This window comes from Petaurus breviceps, unplaced genomic scaffold (genome assembly GCF_028583685.1).
Source record: "Petaurus breviceps papuanus isolate PSGF00001 unplaced genomic scaffold, PetGlider_PUasm1.0 90740, whole genome shotgun sequence".
Lineage (NCBI taxonomy): Eukaryota > Metazoa > Chordata > Mammalia > Diprotodontia > Petauridae > Petaurus > Petaurus breviceps.
In genome coordinates this window covers 4,491,679-4,506,987 of record NW_027187330.1, presented here as the reverse complement: position 1 = coordinate 4,506,987, position 15,309 = coordinate 4,491,679, and the positions used below count along the sequence as shown (strand labels likewise).

Sequence of the window (15,309 nt, the reverse complement as noted above, 5' to 3'; positions counted from 1 at the left end):
TACACACACATACATAAAGTTTGTGAATGTTGTCCTTTTTTATCCTTCTATAGTCAACATTAATCACTTGTTAGTTTAAATAAGACAGTCCTTGGCTTATAGGTAGGTTAAGTCACTCAGGTTATGTGGCAGGATCCAGGTTATAATGGAATCAGGAATCCACTCACAGGATCACAGAAACTCTGGGCTGAAAGGAATTTTAGTTCAACCTGCGCTTGAAGAGGAGTTCAGGAAGATGAGCTGTAAAACCCAGGGATAAAGATAAAGTGAGACAAACCTATGGACTGTGAACAAGCAATTCTAGTGCCAGGACATCTCAAAAGCTGGACATTTCTCGAGGCAGAGACAGATGGAATGGAAGCACCTCCAAATTCCCCAAAGTCTGGATGCACTGACCACCTTTTCCTCCTTGGTTTGCTTATAATACTTTGTACTTGTGATACTAGTATAATAGATATAAGAGGGGAGCCCCCTTCCCTGGATTTGTGGGACTGGGGTATGGGTGTCCCCTCATGAAACATGTTTGAGGACGTCCCTATGCCTTGGGCTCCTCCCAATGACACATGTGCTTTGACCTCTCCCCAGAAAAGGACCATGGAATGGCTCTCCACAGACCCTGGTTCAGTAGATCAGAGGGGACCCTCTGGTTATACTTATTAAAATTTTTTTTTTTGCTTTTTGGAGGTCAATTGGGGTTAAGTGACTTGCCCAAAGTCACATGGCTAGTTTTGTGTGTGTGTGTGTGTAAGTGTCTGAGGCCGAATTTGAACTCAGGTCCTCCTGACTCCAGGGCCAGTGCTCTACTCACTGCACCACCTAACCACCCTTCTGGTTATACTTATTAAGCTTTATTTTGTATTATGGTTATGAGTTTATGTGTGTTGTTTCCCTTTCTCTCCCTCCCCTCTACTAGTTTATAAATTCCATAGGGTCATTCTTCCCTCCCTCTCTCCTTTCCTTCCTTCCTCTCTTCTTTCCTCCCTCCCTTCCTTCTTTCTCTCCTTCGTTCCTTCCTTCCCTCCCTCCCTTTCTTTATCCCTTGGTTCCTTCTGCTTGTCTGCCACAGTAATCCATTCAGTAAATTGAATTAAATTGCTAAAATAGATTTGCCAAAAAAAAAAAAAAGGTTTGTGACCCCTACAGGAAAATAAACCTTTATTTAAAAATAAATAAAAGTTTCTTAAAGATAAAAGATGTGTGCACATACATATACATAGATAGAAAATTTGTGAATTTGGGTCCTGTTTAAACTTGTATTGTCAAGACTAATCATCAAAAGAAAAAACAAGGGCTATCACTGGGAAATGAAGGTGATCTAAAAAAGATAGTAATGTAAAAGAAATTAAAAGAAATACTCTCCATGAGTATGTGAAGTTCTGTAGGTATTTTGAAGTAAAATCTGAGAATCTTACTAGAATCTGAAAGGACTGAGCTCCAGCTCAGATCTGCCAAAAAGCATGTGACAATAGTAGCAAATAACTGAAAATTAGGGACTGCCCATCAACTGGGGAAGGGCTAAACTGTGAATGTGCTGAAATATTATTGTGTCGTGAAAAAGGATAAGAATGACAGTTTTAGTGAAACCTGTATTCCTTGTCTGAACAGATGCAGAGGAAAATGAAGAGGTCAAGTAGAACAATCTATACTATAATGTAAAAAAAAGTAGGTGGTGTGGTGAAGACAGTGCAAGGCCTGGAGTCAGGAAGACCTGAGTTCAAATCCTGCCTCAGATGCTTGACACTAGTTATGTGACCCTGGGCAAGTCACTTAATTCTGTTTGCCTCAGTTTCCTCATCTATAAAATGAGTTTGAGAAGGAAATGGCAAACAATTCCAGTATCTTTGCCAAGAAAGCCCCAAGTGGGGTCACAGAGAGTTAGACACAGCTGGAAAGCAGTTAAATAACAACAACAAAAACTCAAACAACTTAAAAAGCCATAATAACTCGTTAATGCAGGGACTGGTGATGAAATGAACAATTCCCTTTGTGTCAGAAATGGTATGAAGAATGAGACGTTTTTAGACATGGTCAAACAGGGGATAGAAAGGAAAGAAAATGGATTTTTATTTATTGAGAAATTATTTTATTTTTTAAAGCATGTGACAAAACTCAAAGATTTTGGTTGGGATGGTTGGTACTGAGGATGCAAAGATAATTAGGGCCTTGGATGATATTTTGGAAGTGTTTTACTTCTACAGGAAATAAAAACAATCCCTCTTCATGTATCAGGTATTATTATCTATTTGGCATTTAAAATTCTTCACCACCTGTGTCCGCTGTCTACCTTTCCAGTCTAATTACACACTACTCCCCTCCGGGAGCTCTACAGCCCAATCATACTGTCCTCCATGCTGTTCCTCATCTGACTTTCCACTGGCTGCTCCCCATGCCAGAAATGTTCTCCTTCCTCTTCAGTTCACCTCTTAGTCTCCCCTGGCTTCCATCAAGTCTCAACTCCAGCAAGGAAGACTCTTCCAGTCCCTTTCTTCCCCTCCTCCATAACTCCCTTCTTCTCCCAGATCTCCCAGGCCTTCACCTCTAAAGTTACATTGAATCTACTCTGTATGTCCTTTGTACACACCTCTAAATGCATGATTTTAGAATGGAAACTCCTTGAGGGCAGGGATGGTTTCCTTTTCTTTCCCCTCAGTGATGAATTTGGTGGACAGGATGGACAAAGTTGGACTGGCACACATTTCTAGAGATTACTAATCAGATTCATTATAAGTACACATATATAAATATATATAAATACACACATTCCCCAATACTTAGCCCAGTGCCCCAGAAGGTAGTGGGTTGGGTTTTTTTTTTAAGAAAACAACTATTTATTAAGTGCTTATTAAATGCTTGTTGATTGATTAATTGATATCCAACTGGGCTGCCATTGTACCTTTTTGTTCTCAGAAAAGCCTGAGCTGCTGTTCTGATATTAAAGAAACACGGGAGAACTGCTTTCAATCCACTGTCGTCGTGAATTCCTCAACCAAATAGCACAAATGCCCCCTACATAGTACTTTCCGTTCTCTGAGGATGGCCAAAACAACCGCAGTCATTTGTGTGGGGCCAATTGTGACAAATGGCAAATAGCTATTTGCTGACATCATGTCCTTCTCCAGCATCTCCTTTCCTGGAAGCCCTTCTAGAATGGAGTGTAGCTTATTTCCAGAAGGATCGAAACCCCAGTCCCAAGACACCTTGACAATGTTAAGTGAAAACAAAGACTGCTCCTCTAAAACTGATAAGCCAACCTACCTCTGCTTCTTCCTTAGATAAGGAATGAGAGCCCAAGCCTTGTTTCAAAGAGCGAGACCAGAAAGCCTCCTCTATTTTCAATTCCAGTACCTCTCATTTCTCTCCATTTCAGTGTGTACATTATCTTCTCCATTTCCTGTGGGCGGATGCCCTTTCTTACCCGATGCCCTGCTAAATTTGGAGTCCCTTAGGCCTCCTCTATTCCTGGGTGCAGCTGTCTAAAATTACGGTAAGTCTGGGGTTAGGGTTACTGTATGTGGGGTTGAAGACTCTTCCAGCTCCAACCTTTTAGAGACAAGAAGCTGATCACTCATCACTTTCCAATTAAGTGTGGGCTTTCATTTGCTTTGCTGCTGCTAGAATTCACAACAGGAGGGAGGAGAAGGGCTGAGGAGGAATGGAACGCTTGAGAACAGGCCTGGGGTTTTGGCACCAGAGAAGATTAAGCTGAAGACCCTATGGCCCCCAGCCCGCCTTCTGTCAGGATAGAGAGACAGGTGTGGGGAGAGATCTGTGATGAAACCTGTGTGTGTTTGTGCATATTCACTGCCTTAAAAGTAGGTCTATCACCCCTTGTTTTGGGGAGAACCATACCTAAAAGGGTGGGGGTAATCAAGTAAGTCAGTCAGGGTAGGTTATCCCCTCAACCGCCACTGTGGGCATCAGCCTCAAGCCAATGTCCTGGGTAGTGATGCAATTTCTTTGTCAACTGAGCACAAGTTGCATGGTATTTATCCCAAGATTGGTTGGGATTGCATGAGCACAGCAAAGACATTCCTAGTTACAGCTCTGCCATGCTATCAAAGTTAATGTGTTAATGTGTGTATGCACTTATAATGAATCTGATTCATAATCTCTAGAAATGTGTGCCAGTCCAGCTTTGTCCATCCTATCCACCAAATTAATCACTGATACTGAGATCGTAAACTTTGCTGGAGTAGAGACTTTGGTGGTTGTTTTCCAGTTATATTTGACTCTCTGTGACCCCATTTGGGATTTTCTTGACAAAGATACTGGAGCAGTTTGCCATTTTTTTCTCCAGCTCATTTTACAGATGAGGAAACTGAGGCAAACAAGGTTAAGTATCTTGCCCAGGGTCATGTAGCCAGGGAGTATCTGAGGTCAGATTTTAATTCAGGAAGATTCATCTTCCTGACTCCAAGTCTGGTACTCTGTCCACTGTGCTACCTATCTGTCTCTGGAGTAAAGACTAGAACTTATCTAAATTTGCCAACCCTCACAGTACTTACAGAAGAGTCCCATACCTTAGGGAGATCAAAATCTACCTGCTAATGTTGTGATTTTAAGGATATATTCCCTAATGACAATCAATTAAGGGCCTTCTTGTCATTCCAGTTGCAGCGCCTCTCATTCTTGATCCTAGCCCAGAGGCTGATTCTGGAAACAAAATGGTGAGAGAATTTTAAAAAGAGAGTCCTCTAAGGTAGCGGCTAGCATTTTATGTGGACAAATGTCCTCTACCAATCAATCAACAAACATTTTTCAAGCATCTTTCTATGTATTAGGCACTATGGATATAGAGAATAGATACAAAGAAAAAAAATGAAACCAGGCTTTTAAGGAGCTTAGATAGATAAGTGGGTAGATGGATGGATAGATAGATGGATAGATATATGGATGGATCAGACAGACAGATGGACAGTTGGATAGATACAGACAGATGGACAGATAGATGACAGACAGACACATCATGTTACAGGCACTGGCCTAAGTGCTAAGAGTACAAATACAAGCAAAAAAGAAAGATAGTCCCTGCCCTTAAGGAGCTTACATTTTAAAGGGGGGGAAGACAACACATAAAAGGGAGTTGAAAGGGAGCAGAGAAGGTACCAAAATGGAACAAGACAGAAAAGTCTGTAGAGTCCTGAGCAGAGCTTGGAGAGAGGAAAGCTGTGGCTGGCCCAGGCACTCCTTTAAATGGGCATTGCAGACAGGAACTTGCCAATGGGAGGAAGGGGCTGGCCCCAAGGGCAAAGGCATCTCCAGGCTGAGTTTACATTCTATTGGGAATGATAACATGTACATGTATAAGAGCATACAAATGACAGCGAGGTGGCACAGTGAATAGAGCACCGGCCCTGGAGTCAGGAGGACCTGAGTTCAAATGTGACCTCAGGCACTTGACATACTTACTAGCTGTGTGACTTTGGGAAAGTCATTTAACCCCAATTGCCTTGCCTTCCCCCATCAAAAATAATAATAAAAAAAAGAACATATACCCCATGTGTATGGGGCATTCAGGGAAGACCAGCACTTCTGGTGTGAGGGTTTGCTGAGACCTTTTCAGGGCTGCTTGTCCACCTTTGTTGTCCCTCTACCACCCAACTCTCCACCTGCGGCTCCAAGAAGCTGTGTAGCATGTACAGCAGCTATGCCCCAGTAAGCCATCTCAGCAGATGGATTAATTCAGGTTGAGGGTAACTGACAGGTCTCAAGACTGAGACCTGTGAAACTTGGACTCACACATGTAGGTGATTGAGAATAATTTGCTCCAACAGCCATGAAGGAGGCTAAGGCGGGCACTGTGCAGTGCTTAGAGCTTGGTCAGGCATGGAAGATGCCAAGGTTACCCACTGCATCCCGGGTCACCTCCAGGCATCTTGACTTTTGTCCTGCCATTGGACTTTGATGACTGAGGAAGAGAGAGTCTGGCTGATGACTTTGTGTAACTCTGCTTCCTTTAAATCCAATTAACAACTTAGCCATCACCCGTGATCTCACTGGTCCTCTGAAAACCAAGGATGAAAAACAACATTTAAGAATAAGGCAGTTCATTATCAGTAAAGCAGTTAGAGGGGGGAAATCAGTCAGTAGGATCGTGAAAGACACAATACCCATATTATGCAGCCTATTTTAACATAGACGATAATAGAATAGGAATGTAGATACCTAATGTGCAAGTATGAGAAATGACTAGAAAGCAATCCCAGGAAGGGGTACTTGACTTGTTTTACCCCAAGGGGTATAGTGACAGGACAGAGGAGGTTGAGCCCACAAGGACAGGATGGGGATAAGAGAAAAATGAGAATAAAAAAAGATGTTCTACAAAAATAGAGCATAGAAAACATGTGGAAATTAGATTCATGACTGATGTAGGTTGTTGTATGGGTCAGTCAGTCAGAGTACATTATTTTTTTTCAGGTTTCAAAACTTTTTATTTGCATATTAAAAAAATTGTGCATTCCAATAATTAAAATCATTTGAACAAAAAAAAAATGGCACTCTGATTAACTGCATTTTACAGCTAGCTTGCCAGGACCTTGGTACGGCTCTGCATTTTACTGTTAACTAGATTTACTGTAGTCCTACCCGGGTTCTTCTTTTCACGAACATGCAAGCTCTTAAAAAAAATTTTTTTTAATGCTGCCAGGACCCAAACTAGCCAGGACAGGCAGATGGAAAGAGGCAGCCGGCGAGGCCTTCATTCAATTCAATGTCAGTAGTTCTTTATTCTTTTGATGTTGAAAGGGGCAGCACAGTCATTTAAACTTTATCCAACCTCTTTGCATCTTACAAAGTTAAACAGCTAAAAGAAGTCAAATTAAGAAGGCAATGCTTGTGGAATGTACAGTGCATATTGGCCGAGCAGATTCCATTACGATTCACCCGCTTGCTTCTCCCGTTCAATTGTTTCTTTTGAAGGCAGTGGGTTTTTCTCTTGTGTTTCTGTCTTCTTCAATTTAGACTTATTGAATTTCTGAATCTCAGCCATATCTGGTTTGTCAGACATTTTTGCAAATTAAGCAGTGATGGGCGGGGCGCACCAGTAAGTCAGATCTCCAAGGTAGCAGCTCCAAACTGAGAGTACATTATTTTTAATATTAAAAACAGGGATGGGGCTTAACCTGTTATTCTATTGGTATAGGGAATTTCCAGATGAGGAAATACTCTCTACCAATGCAGGTTGGCAATTTTTCTGCAATTTATAGTATCAGAGAATTTCCTAGAACCCTGAGTAGTTAAGTGATTTGTCCAAAGTCTCACAGCCAATATATATCAGAGGCAGGGCTTAAACCTAGTCTTCTTCACAATCTCTTTATCCACTACATCCTAAATAACTTAGCTTAAATTTAGATAGCTCTATGGTCAGTTTCAAAAGGTTTGAAAGCAGGGAACAGCCACCACTTGTTCCAGATGACAAAAAAAGAGAATCTGAAGAAGAGAAACTTGATAAGGGGTGTTGGAAGAAAAGCAAGGAAGTTGCCATGTGGGAATTCGCAGAATCCCATGGAATCACAGAAGCTACATTTTGGAAGAGATTTAGAGGCCATCTTGTCTAACACCCACAACTGAATGAGAATCTCCATTGCAACACACCTTACAGACTCTCTTCCAGTCCCTCCTTGACAAAGTCCAATGAGGAGGACCCCAGGACTCCCCTACTTTTACTTTAGGTTAGATCTAAGTCTGAGTTTTCCTTTGTAAACATAACTGTAATTTCCCCACACAGTTCCTATTTCTATGCTCGGGGCCAAGTTGGGCAAGGCAAATCTGTATTTCCCCCAACAGCCCTTCAAAGACTTGAAGCCAGTCATCTTTCTCTCCCCAGCCCCCATCCCCAAACCTCCCTTCTGTTCTCTGGATGAAACATCATCAGCCAATTTTCATACAGTGTGGTCCCAAGGCCCTTCACCATTTTACTTACCCCCTTCTGAAAGTTCTCTTCCTTCTCGAGCACAACAGAATGCAATATTCTAGATGTGGTTGGATCAAGGAAAAGTTGGACGATCCCTTATTTTCCCATAGCTTTAATGCCTTTGAGGACAACAATTAGGCCTGGAACAAAGGCACTCACTGGGAATCCAGACACAAAAGACCTTACTCTTTCAGTGTGTAAGGGAACCAAACAAAATACCTCCTGTTTTGGACTTAGGGATAGGGGGTTGGTAGGAGTAAGGGTAGACTAGCAAGGAAGGAGAGGGGGAAGAAGGAAATTTTTTTTCCCCTCCCCTGAGAACTGGAACTGCAGGAAACATCTGACCTGGGGAGTGTATTAGGAAGTAGAACTGAAGACAGCTGCTAACATGCTGATTGTGTTAACCTATGACAAGCTGATGTGAATAATGAGCCTTTACTTGTAATTACCTTCCTGAATATAGTTTGTACCCAAGATTCTCTTAGTCAACAACGGACTATAGATGTGGGTAAGGCTCACACTGAGTGAGAGTCCTGGGGGGAGGGAAACCCTGTGGAAAGAGTAATAGAAGAAGTGAAAGGGAAAGACCATGTGCATGGTCTTTGAAAAAAGAAACTCTATTCTTATTATTTGAGGTGGTAGGAAAGGCAAGAAGTTATTCAGGAATCTTCTGCTGGTTCTACACACTATAATGAGTGCTGGTCTTATACTCAGCAGAGACTTGGGTTTGAATCCTATCTCTAATACTTGCTGATTGCTGGACTGGAGCAAATCACTTAACTTCTGCCAAGTCATTTGTTGTACTCTCCCAACCCAAACCAACCCCCTTCTCAAAATGGCAGATCGGGGTTCCCTCAGGGTTCTATCATCTAGGTCCTTGGGTGCAGCCTTTTGACTGAGTCCAAGTTTTACAGAACAAATCCTTTTATTAAGGAGATTTGTTCTGTGAAGTTTGAATTCAGTCAAAGGTCTGCACTTGAGGACCTAGAGAGCCACGTGTGGTCTCGAGGCTGCAGGTTCCCCACCCTTACCCTAGTGGCTGGGATTTCTAATATTATAGCTATTGAACTCTTGATTAACCAATTAATATCAATTAGCTTTTACAAAGGTATTCAACTTTCACTGTAAAGGTGCAGAAGTATAGACAGAAGTTACAAAAACATCCTCTCCACTCCTCCCACCCCCATGAGTTTATACTTTCCTATTTACACATACATGGTCATGGGGCTCAAAACGAAACAGCAAAGGTACTCAGGCATACGTGTAGAGAAGATGTGGGACCTAGAGGGTGGCTCAAAGTGACTGACAAAGAGATTCCTTTTCTTCCTTTTAGGATTCTCTACAAAGTCCACTTTGAGTTGAAGTGATCTCATTTAGCTGGGCTGACTGCTTGTAGATCTTCGAGTCTTGGCTAGACCAAGCTGGGTAAGCCTCTCATCTGACTCCTCTCCAGACTCAAGTTACGGATGCCACTGGTGCTGGTGGACTCCTCTCCTTGACACTCTGGTTGCTCTGGGGATCTTAGATGACTCTTCTGATCATTCAGAGCTCACAAAGTCACAACTTTGTCCATTCCATGTCTGGCCGTTCATCTAACACAAGGGAAGAATGGTTTGGAATCAGGTACCATGTGCTCAGCAACACGTGGAAGCTGGGTAGAAGATAAGGAAGTGAAGCTGCTGCCCCTTCCCCTGCCCAAAAGTTCTTTGAAAGTTGCTGAGAAAGAGAAAAGTGCAAAAAGACTAAGGAAGCTGGAGATGATCCTTTTGTATTCAGACTCCACTCTGGTATCATCACCAGTCCTTCTGGCTCTGACAATCATCACACAGCTCTAATCCTTCAGTCATGCATGACCAAAAGAGGGCTCACCAAGATTCTAAGTGTTGTACTGAAAGCAGGCCAGAATACTGCTCATGGTCCTCATTGACGTGTCCTTCCATTACATAATGGTATCAAGAGTATTTGCTTAATTATGGAGCAAATGAAATAACATGTGTAAAGTGCTTTGTAAACCCTGAAGCATCATATAAGCGTTGGTTATTATTGGTATTATTATGTTACTATATGCAAAGATCCTTGCTGGTTGTCAGAGAAGATCAGATGTGACTACAAATAACAAGCCTCACTATACCAACCTCATCAAACAAACACATGTAAGACCAAGAGGTACACGCAGTAGGTATTTAATGAATGCTTGTCCAATTGAATTGATTTAACAAACTATTATGTAACCTACGACCCAGAAACAAAGCTGTAGGTGTATATACACATCAGGGTCAACCTGAGGAGATTCTTATGCAATCTCTCTTTTTGGTTCATGCTGATACCCAGGGTTTCTCTTGGGATAATCAGAATTTTGGGGTGGCTGGGTGGCGCAGTGAATAGAGCATTGGCCTTGGAGTCAGGAGGACCTGAGTTCAAATCTGGCCTCAGACACTTAACACTTACTAGCCTTGTGACCTTGGGTAAGTCACTTAACTCCAACTACCCAGCCTTCCCCCCTCCAAAAAAACCCAAACAAAAAACCCAATATTGCTTAAAAAAAAAAAGAAAGAAAATCAGAATTTGATTTGTATCTAGAGGTCTTCATAGAAAAGAGAAAGCGTCCTTCAAAATTGTTCTTTATATTATTATTTTTAATAATATAACTATTTTTATAATATAACTGTATTTTATAATATAATTATTTTTTCCACAGAAGAAAACAAAAGTGTAGAACGGAACACAGAAAATGGAGCATTGTATTGCTAGCTTGTTAAATTAAATGACACTATAATAATAACTATATATACATATATATTTCTTTTTTTCCCCACATGTATTTCTTTTTTTTCCTTTTTGGAGAGGGGAAGGCAGGGCAATTGGATTTAAGTGATTTGCCCAAGATCACATAGCTAGTAAGAATTAAGTGTTTGAGGCTGTATTTGAACTCGGGTTCTCCTGACTCCAGGACAGGTCCTCTTTTCACTGTGCCACCTAGTCACCCCCCCCCCCACATATGTTTCTTTAAGAATATACTATATATGTCAAAAGTTCACAGTTCCTTATATAAACTTCTGTCTTTTTCTTGTTTTTTTGAAGTGTTTGTATTTGTTGATAATATTTAAATTCACAATAAAAAGAAAACTAATTTTAAAAAAAATAAAGGGTCCTCAGCTCCTTTGTAGATGTTTCGGTTAATAAAACATTGACTGAGGGTCAGGTTTTACATGACCTGGAAATTAATGCAAAAGAATTATACCTGAGTCCATAAACAGTCAAGACAATTCTTCCCATTCCCTTGAGTCTTACTCTCCAGGGACCTCTAGATCTATAGTACTGCCCTGGATGGACCCTGGAAAATAAAAGTATTAGATTTACTAAAGAGATGTTCCCTCCCCCCCATCCCCTTTCCTGGAACCTGCACAACCCATGTAAATCACATAACAATGAAAGGCAATGTCTAGGTTTGCTTGAACATATTTTTTCCCCTTGCTGATATCCTTCTCTCCTAGATCCAAATCCCATAATTTCCAAGAACTCCTGAACTTGGTTCAAGAACTTGGCATGATCCAGAAAATCCTCTACTAGGTCCAGAAACTGGATCCAAAAATTTTTGGATCCCCTCTCCCCAATCCTCTAATGGGTCCAAAAACTTCTCTCCTACATGGCTCCCTGGAAGGACTGTATGACTACAAGGGCATCCCTCCAGGAAAATACATGTATGTTCAATTGATCTCTTTCTATTTGACCTTCTAGATCAGAATTTCCTTTGTAGCCTTTCCTTTTAAAGTCCATTCCCAAACATGTATCCCTGATGCATTAACTAGCTATGAGTCAATCAATCATTCTTCACCAATAGGGAAACCCAAGACAAGGCAAAGAACTCAGACCCTATGAAGGAGATATCATTAATGCCAGAACAAAGTCCTTACCAGTGGAGGGGAGAGTGGAATGAGACTCCCAAACCCTGTAGGAAGAGACATCATCAATGATATAACAAAGTCTTCATCAGTGAGTGCAATGAGGAAAATAACTGGGCACACCTACTATAGTTAAATATAGAAGTAACTCACTCATTTTTTGATATTAGGCTGTTTTTCTGACCTCATACCTGTCAGATTGGCTAATATGACAAAAGAGAAAAATATTGGATACTGGAGGGGATGTGGGAAAATTGGGACATTATGCATTCTTGGTAGAGTTGTGAACTTATCCAACCATTCTGGAGAGTAATTAGGAACTATGCCCAAAGGGCTACAAAACTGTGCTTACCCTTTGATCCAGCAATACCACTGGTAGGTCTATATGCCAAAGAGATCCTTAAAAAGGACTTATTTGTACAAAAATATTTAAAGCAGCTCTTTTTTGTGGTGGCTAAGAATCAGAAATCCAAGGGATACCCTTCAATTGGGGAATGGCTAAACATTGTAATGTTTGTATGTAATGATTATAATGGAATATTATTGTGCTATAAGAAATGACAAGCAGGATGATTTCAGAAAAACCTGGAAAGACTTCACATAAATTGATGCATAGAGAAGTGAATAGAACTATGAAGATATTGTACACAGTAATAGCAATATTGTTCAATAAAGAACTGTGAATAACTTAATTATTCACATCAATATAATGATCCAAGACAATCCTAGAGGACTAATGATGACACATACTATGCATCTTCAGAGAAAGAATTGAGATTGTTTGAATATAGACTGAAGCATGCTATTTTTCATGTCCTTTCATTTTTTCTTTTATTCAAGTCTTCTTGTACAGAATGACTAATGTGGAAATGTTTTACATAATTGCACACTTATAACCCATATCTGATTGCTTATTGTTGCAGGGATGGGGGAGGAGAGGCAGGGAGAGAATTTAGAACTCAAAACTTTAAATAAAAACTTAAAAAAAAGATTGGGTTTGTTTAATGTCCTATTAGTTTTTAATCTATGTTTCTGTGGTCCCTTATTAAATATAATTTTTATTGCATTGTGATCTGAAAAAATACTTTTAATATTTCTGCTTTTCTGCTTTTAACTATAAAATTTTTATGTCCTAATATATGGTCCATCTTTGTAAAGTTACCCTGAACTACTGAGAAAAATGTGTATTCTTTTCTATAGGGTGGGGGGAGGGAAGGAAAAAAACAACAAAAAAAGAAATTTACATGATAAATTTGTAATATATTCAAAAGGAATAGCAAGTTATGCACAATAGATGTATAGTTTCATGGGAAATCTTCTTTTAATTATTCTACAATGTTAGAGAAATGCTTGTTTTATTTTGTAAATTAAAAATACAACAATTATAATTTTTTAAAGTAAGCAATGATTTTCTTATTTTATTGATACCTTTTTTTTTTTCATAATCATTTCTTGGCATATAACCTCCCTACTACACTCTGATCCCCCATTGAGCTTGTGATAAAGAAATGAGTGGAAGAAAACCAAATGACAAAGACAATCTCACTGACAATGTATATGACATTCTGCAACCATAGTATTCCATTTACTCTCTACTATGAGGAGAAATGTTTCCTCATTTGATGTCCAGAACCAAAATTGTTAGTTGCAAAGAATCTGAGTTCAGCTGCTTTTCAGTCTTGTTTTCATTTACTTTATTGTAGTCATTGTGTCTGTTATTTGCTTTGTTCTCCTTCCTTTTTTCTTTTTTGGAGGGGCAATTGGGGTTATGTGACTTGCCCAAGGTCACATGGCTAGTAAGTGTTAAGTGTCTGAGGCTACATTTGAACTCAGGTCCTCCTAACACCAGGGCCAGTGCTCTATTCACTGCACCACCTAGCCACCCCTGTTTTCATTTCTTTTCTTTGTATCACTTAATCGTGCAAATCTTCTCATGTTTCTCTGAATTCCTCATACCCATAATTTCTTTTTTCATGTATTTTTTATTTTATTACTATTTTATTTTTTCTCTTTATTAATTTGTTTGTTTACTTTGAATTTACAAGATTCAGTTCCCCAGTTCTTTGAGTTTCAAATTTTCTCCCCCTCCTTTCCCTTCTCCGCCCCCTCCATAGCGTCATACAATCTCCATAATTTCTTAATGTCTAATAATAATATTCTATTTGGTTCCCATAATTCTGCTTGTTCAGTCATTCCCCAGCAGATATCTACCCAGTTTGATTCTAGTTTTCTGCTCCCACAGGGTGATACTGTGAATATTTTGTTACATCAGGGATCTCTGTTAATAACCAGTTACTATATAGAGAGATTGTTGGGTCAAAGACAATGGACAATTAAGTAACTTTTCCCTAATTCCAAACTGTTTTGAGAATGGTTGGACTAATTCAGAGCATCACCAATAGTGTATTAGTATTAGTAAGCTACACATCTTTGTGCATCTTAGTGCCTTCCCTCTGAGACTACTCCTAGTTTATCTTGTCCATATTTTCTTTAAAAAAATTTTTTTTAATTTTAGATAAATACTAAAACTTAAATAAATAATAAGGGAAAAAGAAACATTATAAACTTAAATATAAACTAAGAAAAAAAACATGCCATGTGCACAGCAGAACATAGAAGATTAAAAACAAATAGCAATAACATCATTTCAAGAAAGCCTAAACATTAAATACTGTGCATTAAGGGTCTATATTTTCTTTGTACATAATTGTGTGTATGTAATCTTCCTCACTAAACTGTGAATTCTTTGAGAGCAAGGACTTTATATCCCCAACACATCAAAGTGACTGATACATATTCAATAGAAGAATGAGGAAAAGAAAGACTGATTCTGAGGTGACCACGAGGCAAGGTAAAACTACTCTTCAAAGGTTTTACTTCTTTGCTCAATAAAGCTGTGAGTTTCATTAAGATTGAGGTTTCTCCCTCTGAAACACAACTGATTTAATTTACCATCATTCTGAAACTTTCAGAGGTTCTTATTTGAATAATATAACCATCTGAGCAACTCAACAAATTATTCTCTGGACTGCAGTGGTAGTGATCGCAGCAAAATCAGGGAGGACCAAATGAAATTAAGCCAAAGACTAGATTAGATGGAAGACTCCCTACCCCTAATGTAGATAGATCTGTTGATTACTATTTTTCACCTTTCAGTGTTTGTTTTGGTATAAATTCAACCAAGTTGCAGTTCTCCATCAAACACCTCCCCCTGCATTCCCAAGTACAAGGGAATAGAGAAGGAAATTAATATATACATGTAACCCAGAGCCATGAATTTGCATATTTATCTTGTCGAATTATGGGATACCCAGAGCTATTCTGGAGACCAATTTGCATATGTGACTTCTTTCTTTGTGTGTAGTTGGAGCAAGAGTTACACATAAAGAGGAATTTGAGATTTTTGCTAAATCCCCTAGGTGTCAAAGTTTGGACAGTGCCAGGAAGGAGTGATGGATTCTGCAGGGTAACAACCTGATCCAAGGGAAGTTAATG

At 39.7% G+C, this 15,309-nt stretch overlaps 2 protein-coding genes across 3 annotated transcripts in view; both read right to left on the bottom strand.

The window, feature by feature from the left end:
- Positions 1 to 15,309, bottom strand: part of CUTC (cutC copper transporter) — a 304,182-nt gene that overhangs the window by 172,171 nt on the left and 116,702 nt on the right. The gene's annotated exons all lie outside the window — the stretch shown is intronic.
- Positions 6,404 to 7,071, bottom strand: LOC138145437 (thymosin beta-4). Its single transcript, XM_069067056.1, has one exon. The coding sequence runs from the start codon at positions 7,004 to 7,006 to the stop codon at positions 6,872 to 6,874; it is 135 nt and encodes a 44-aa protein (XP_068923157.1). The 5' UTR covers positions 7,007 to 7,071; the 3' UTR covers positions 6,404 to 6,871.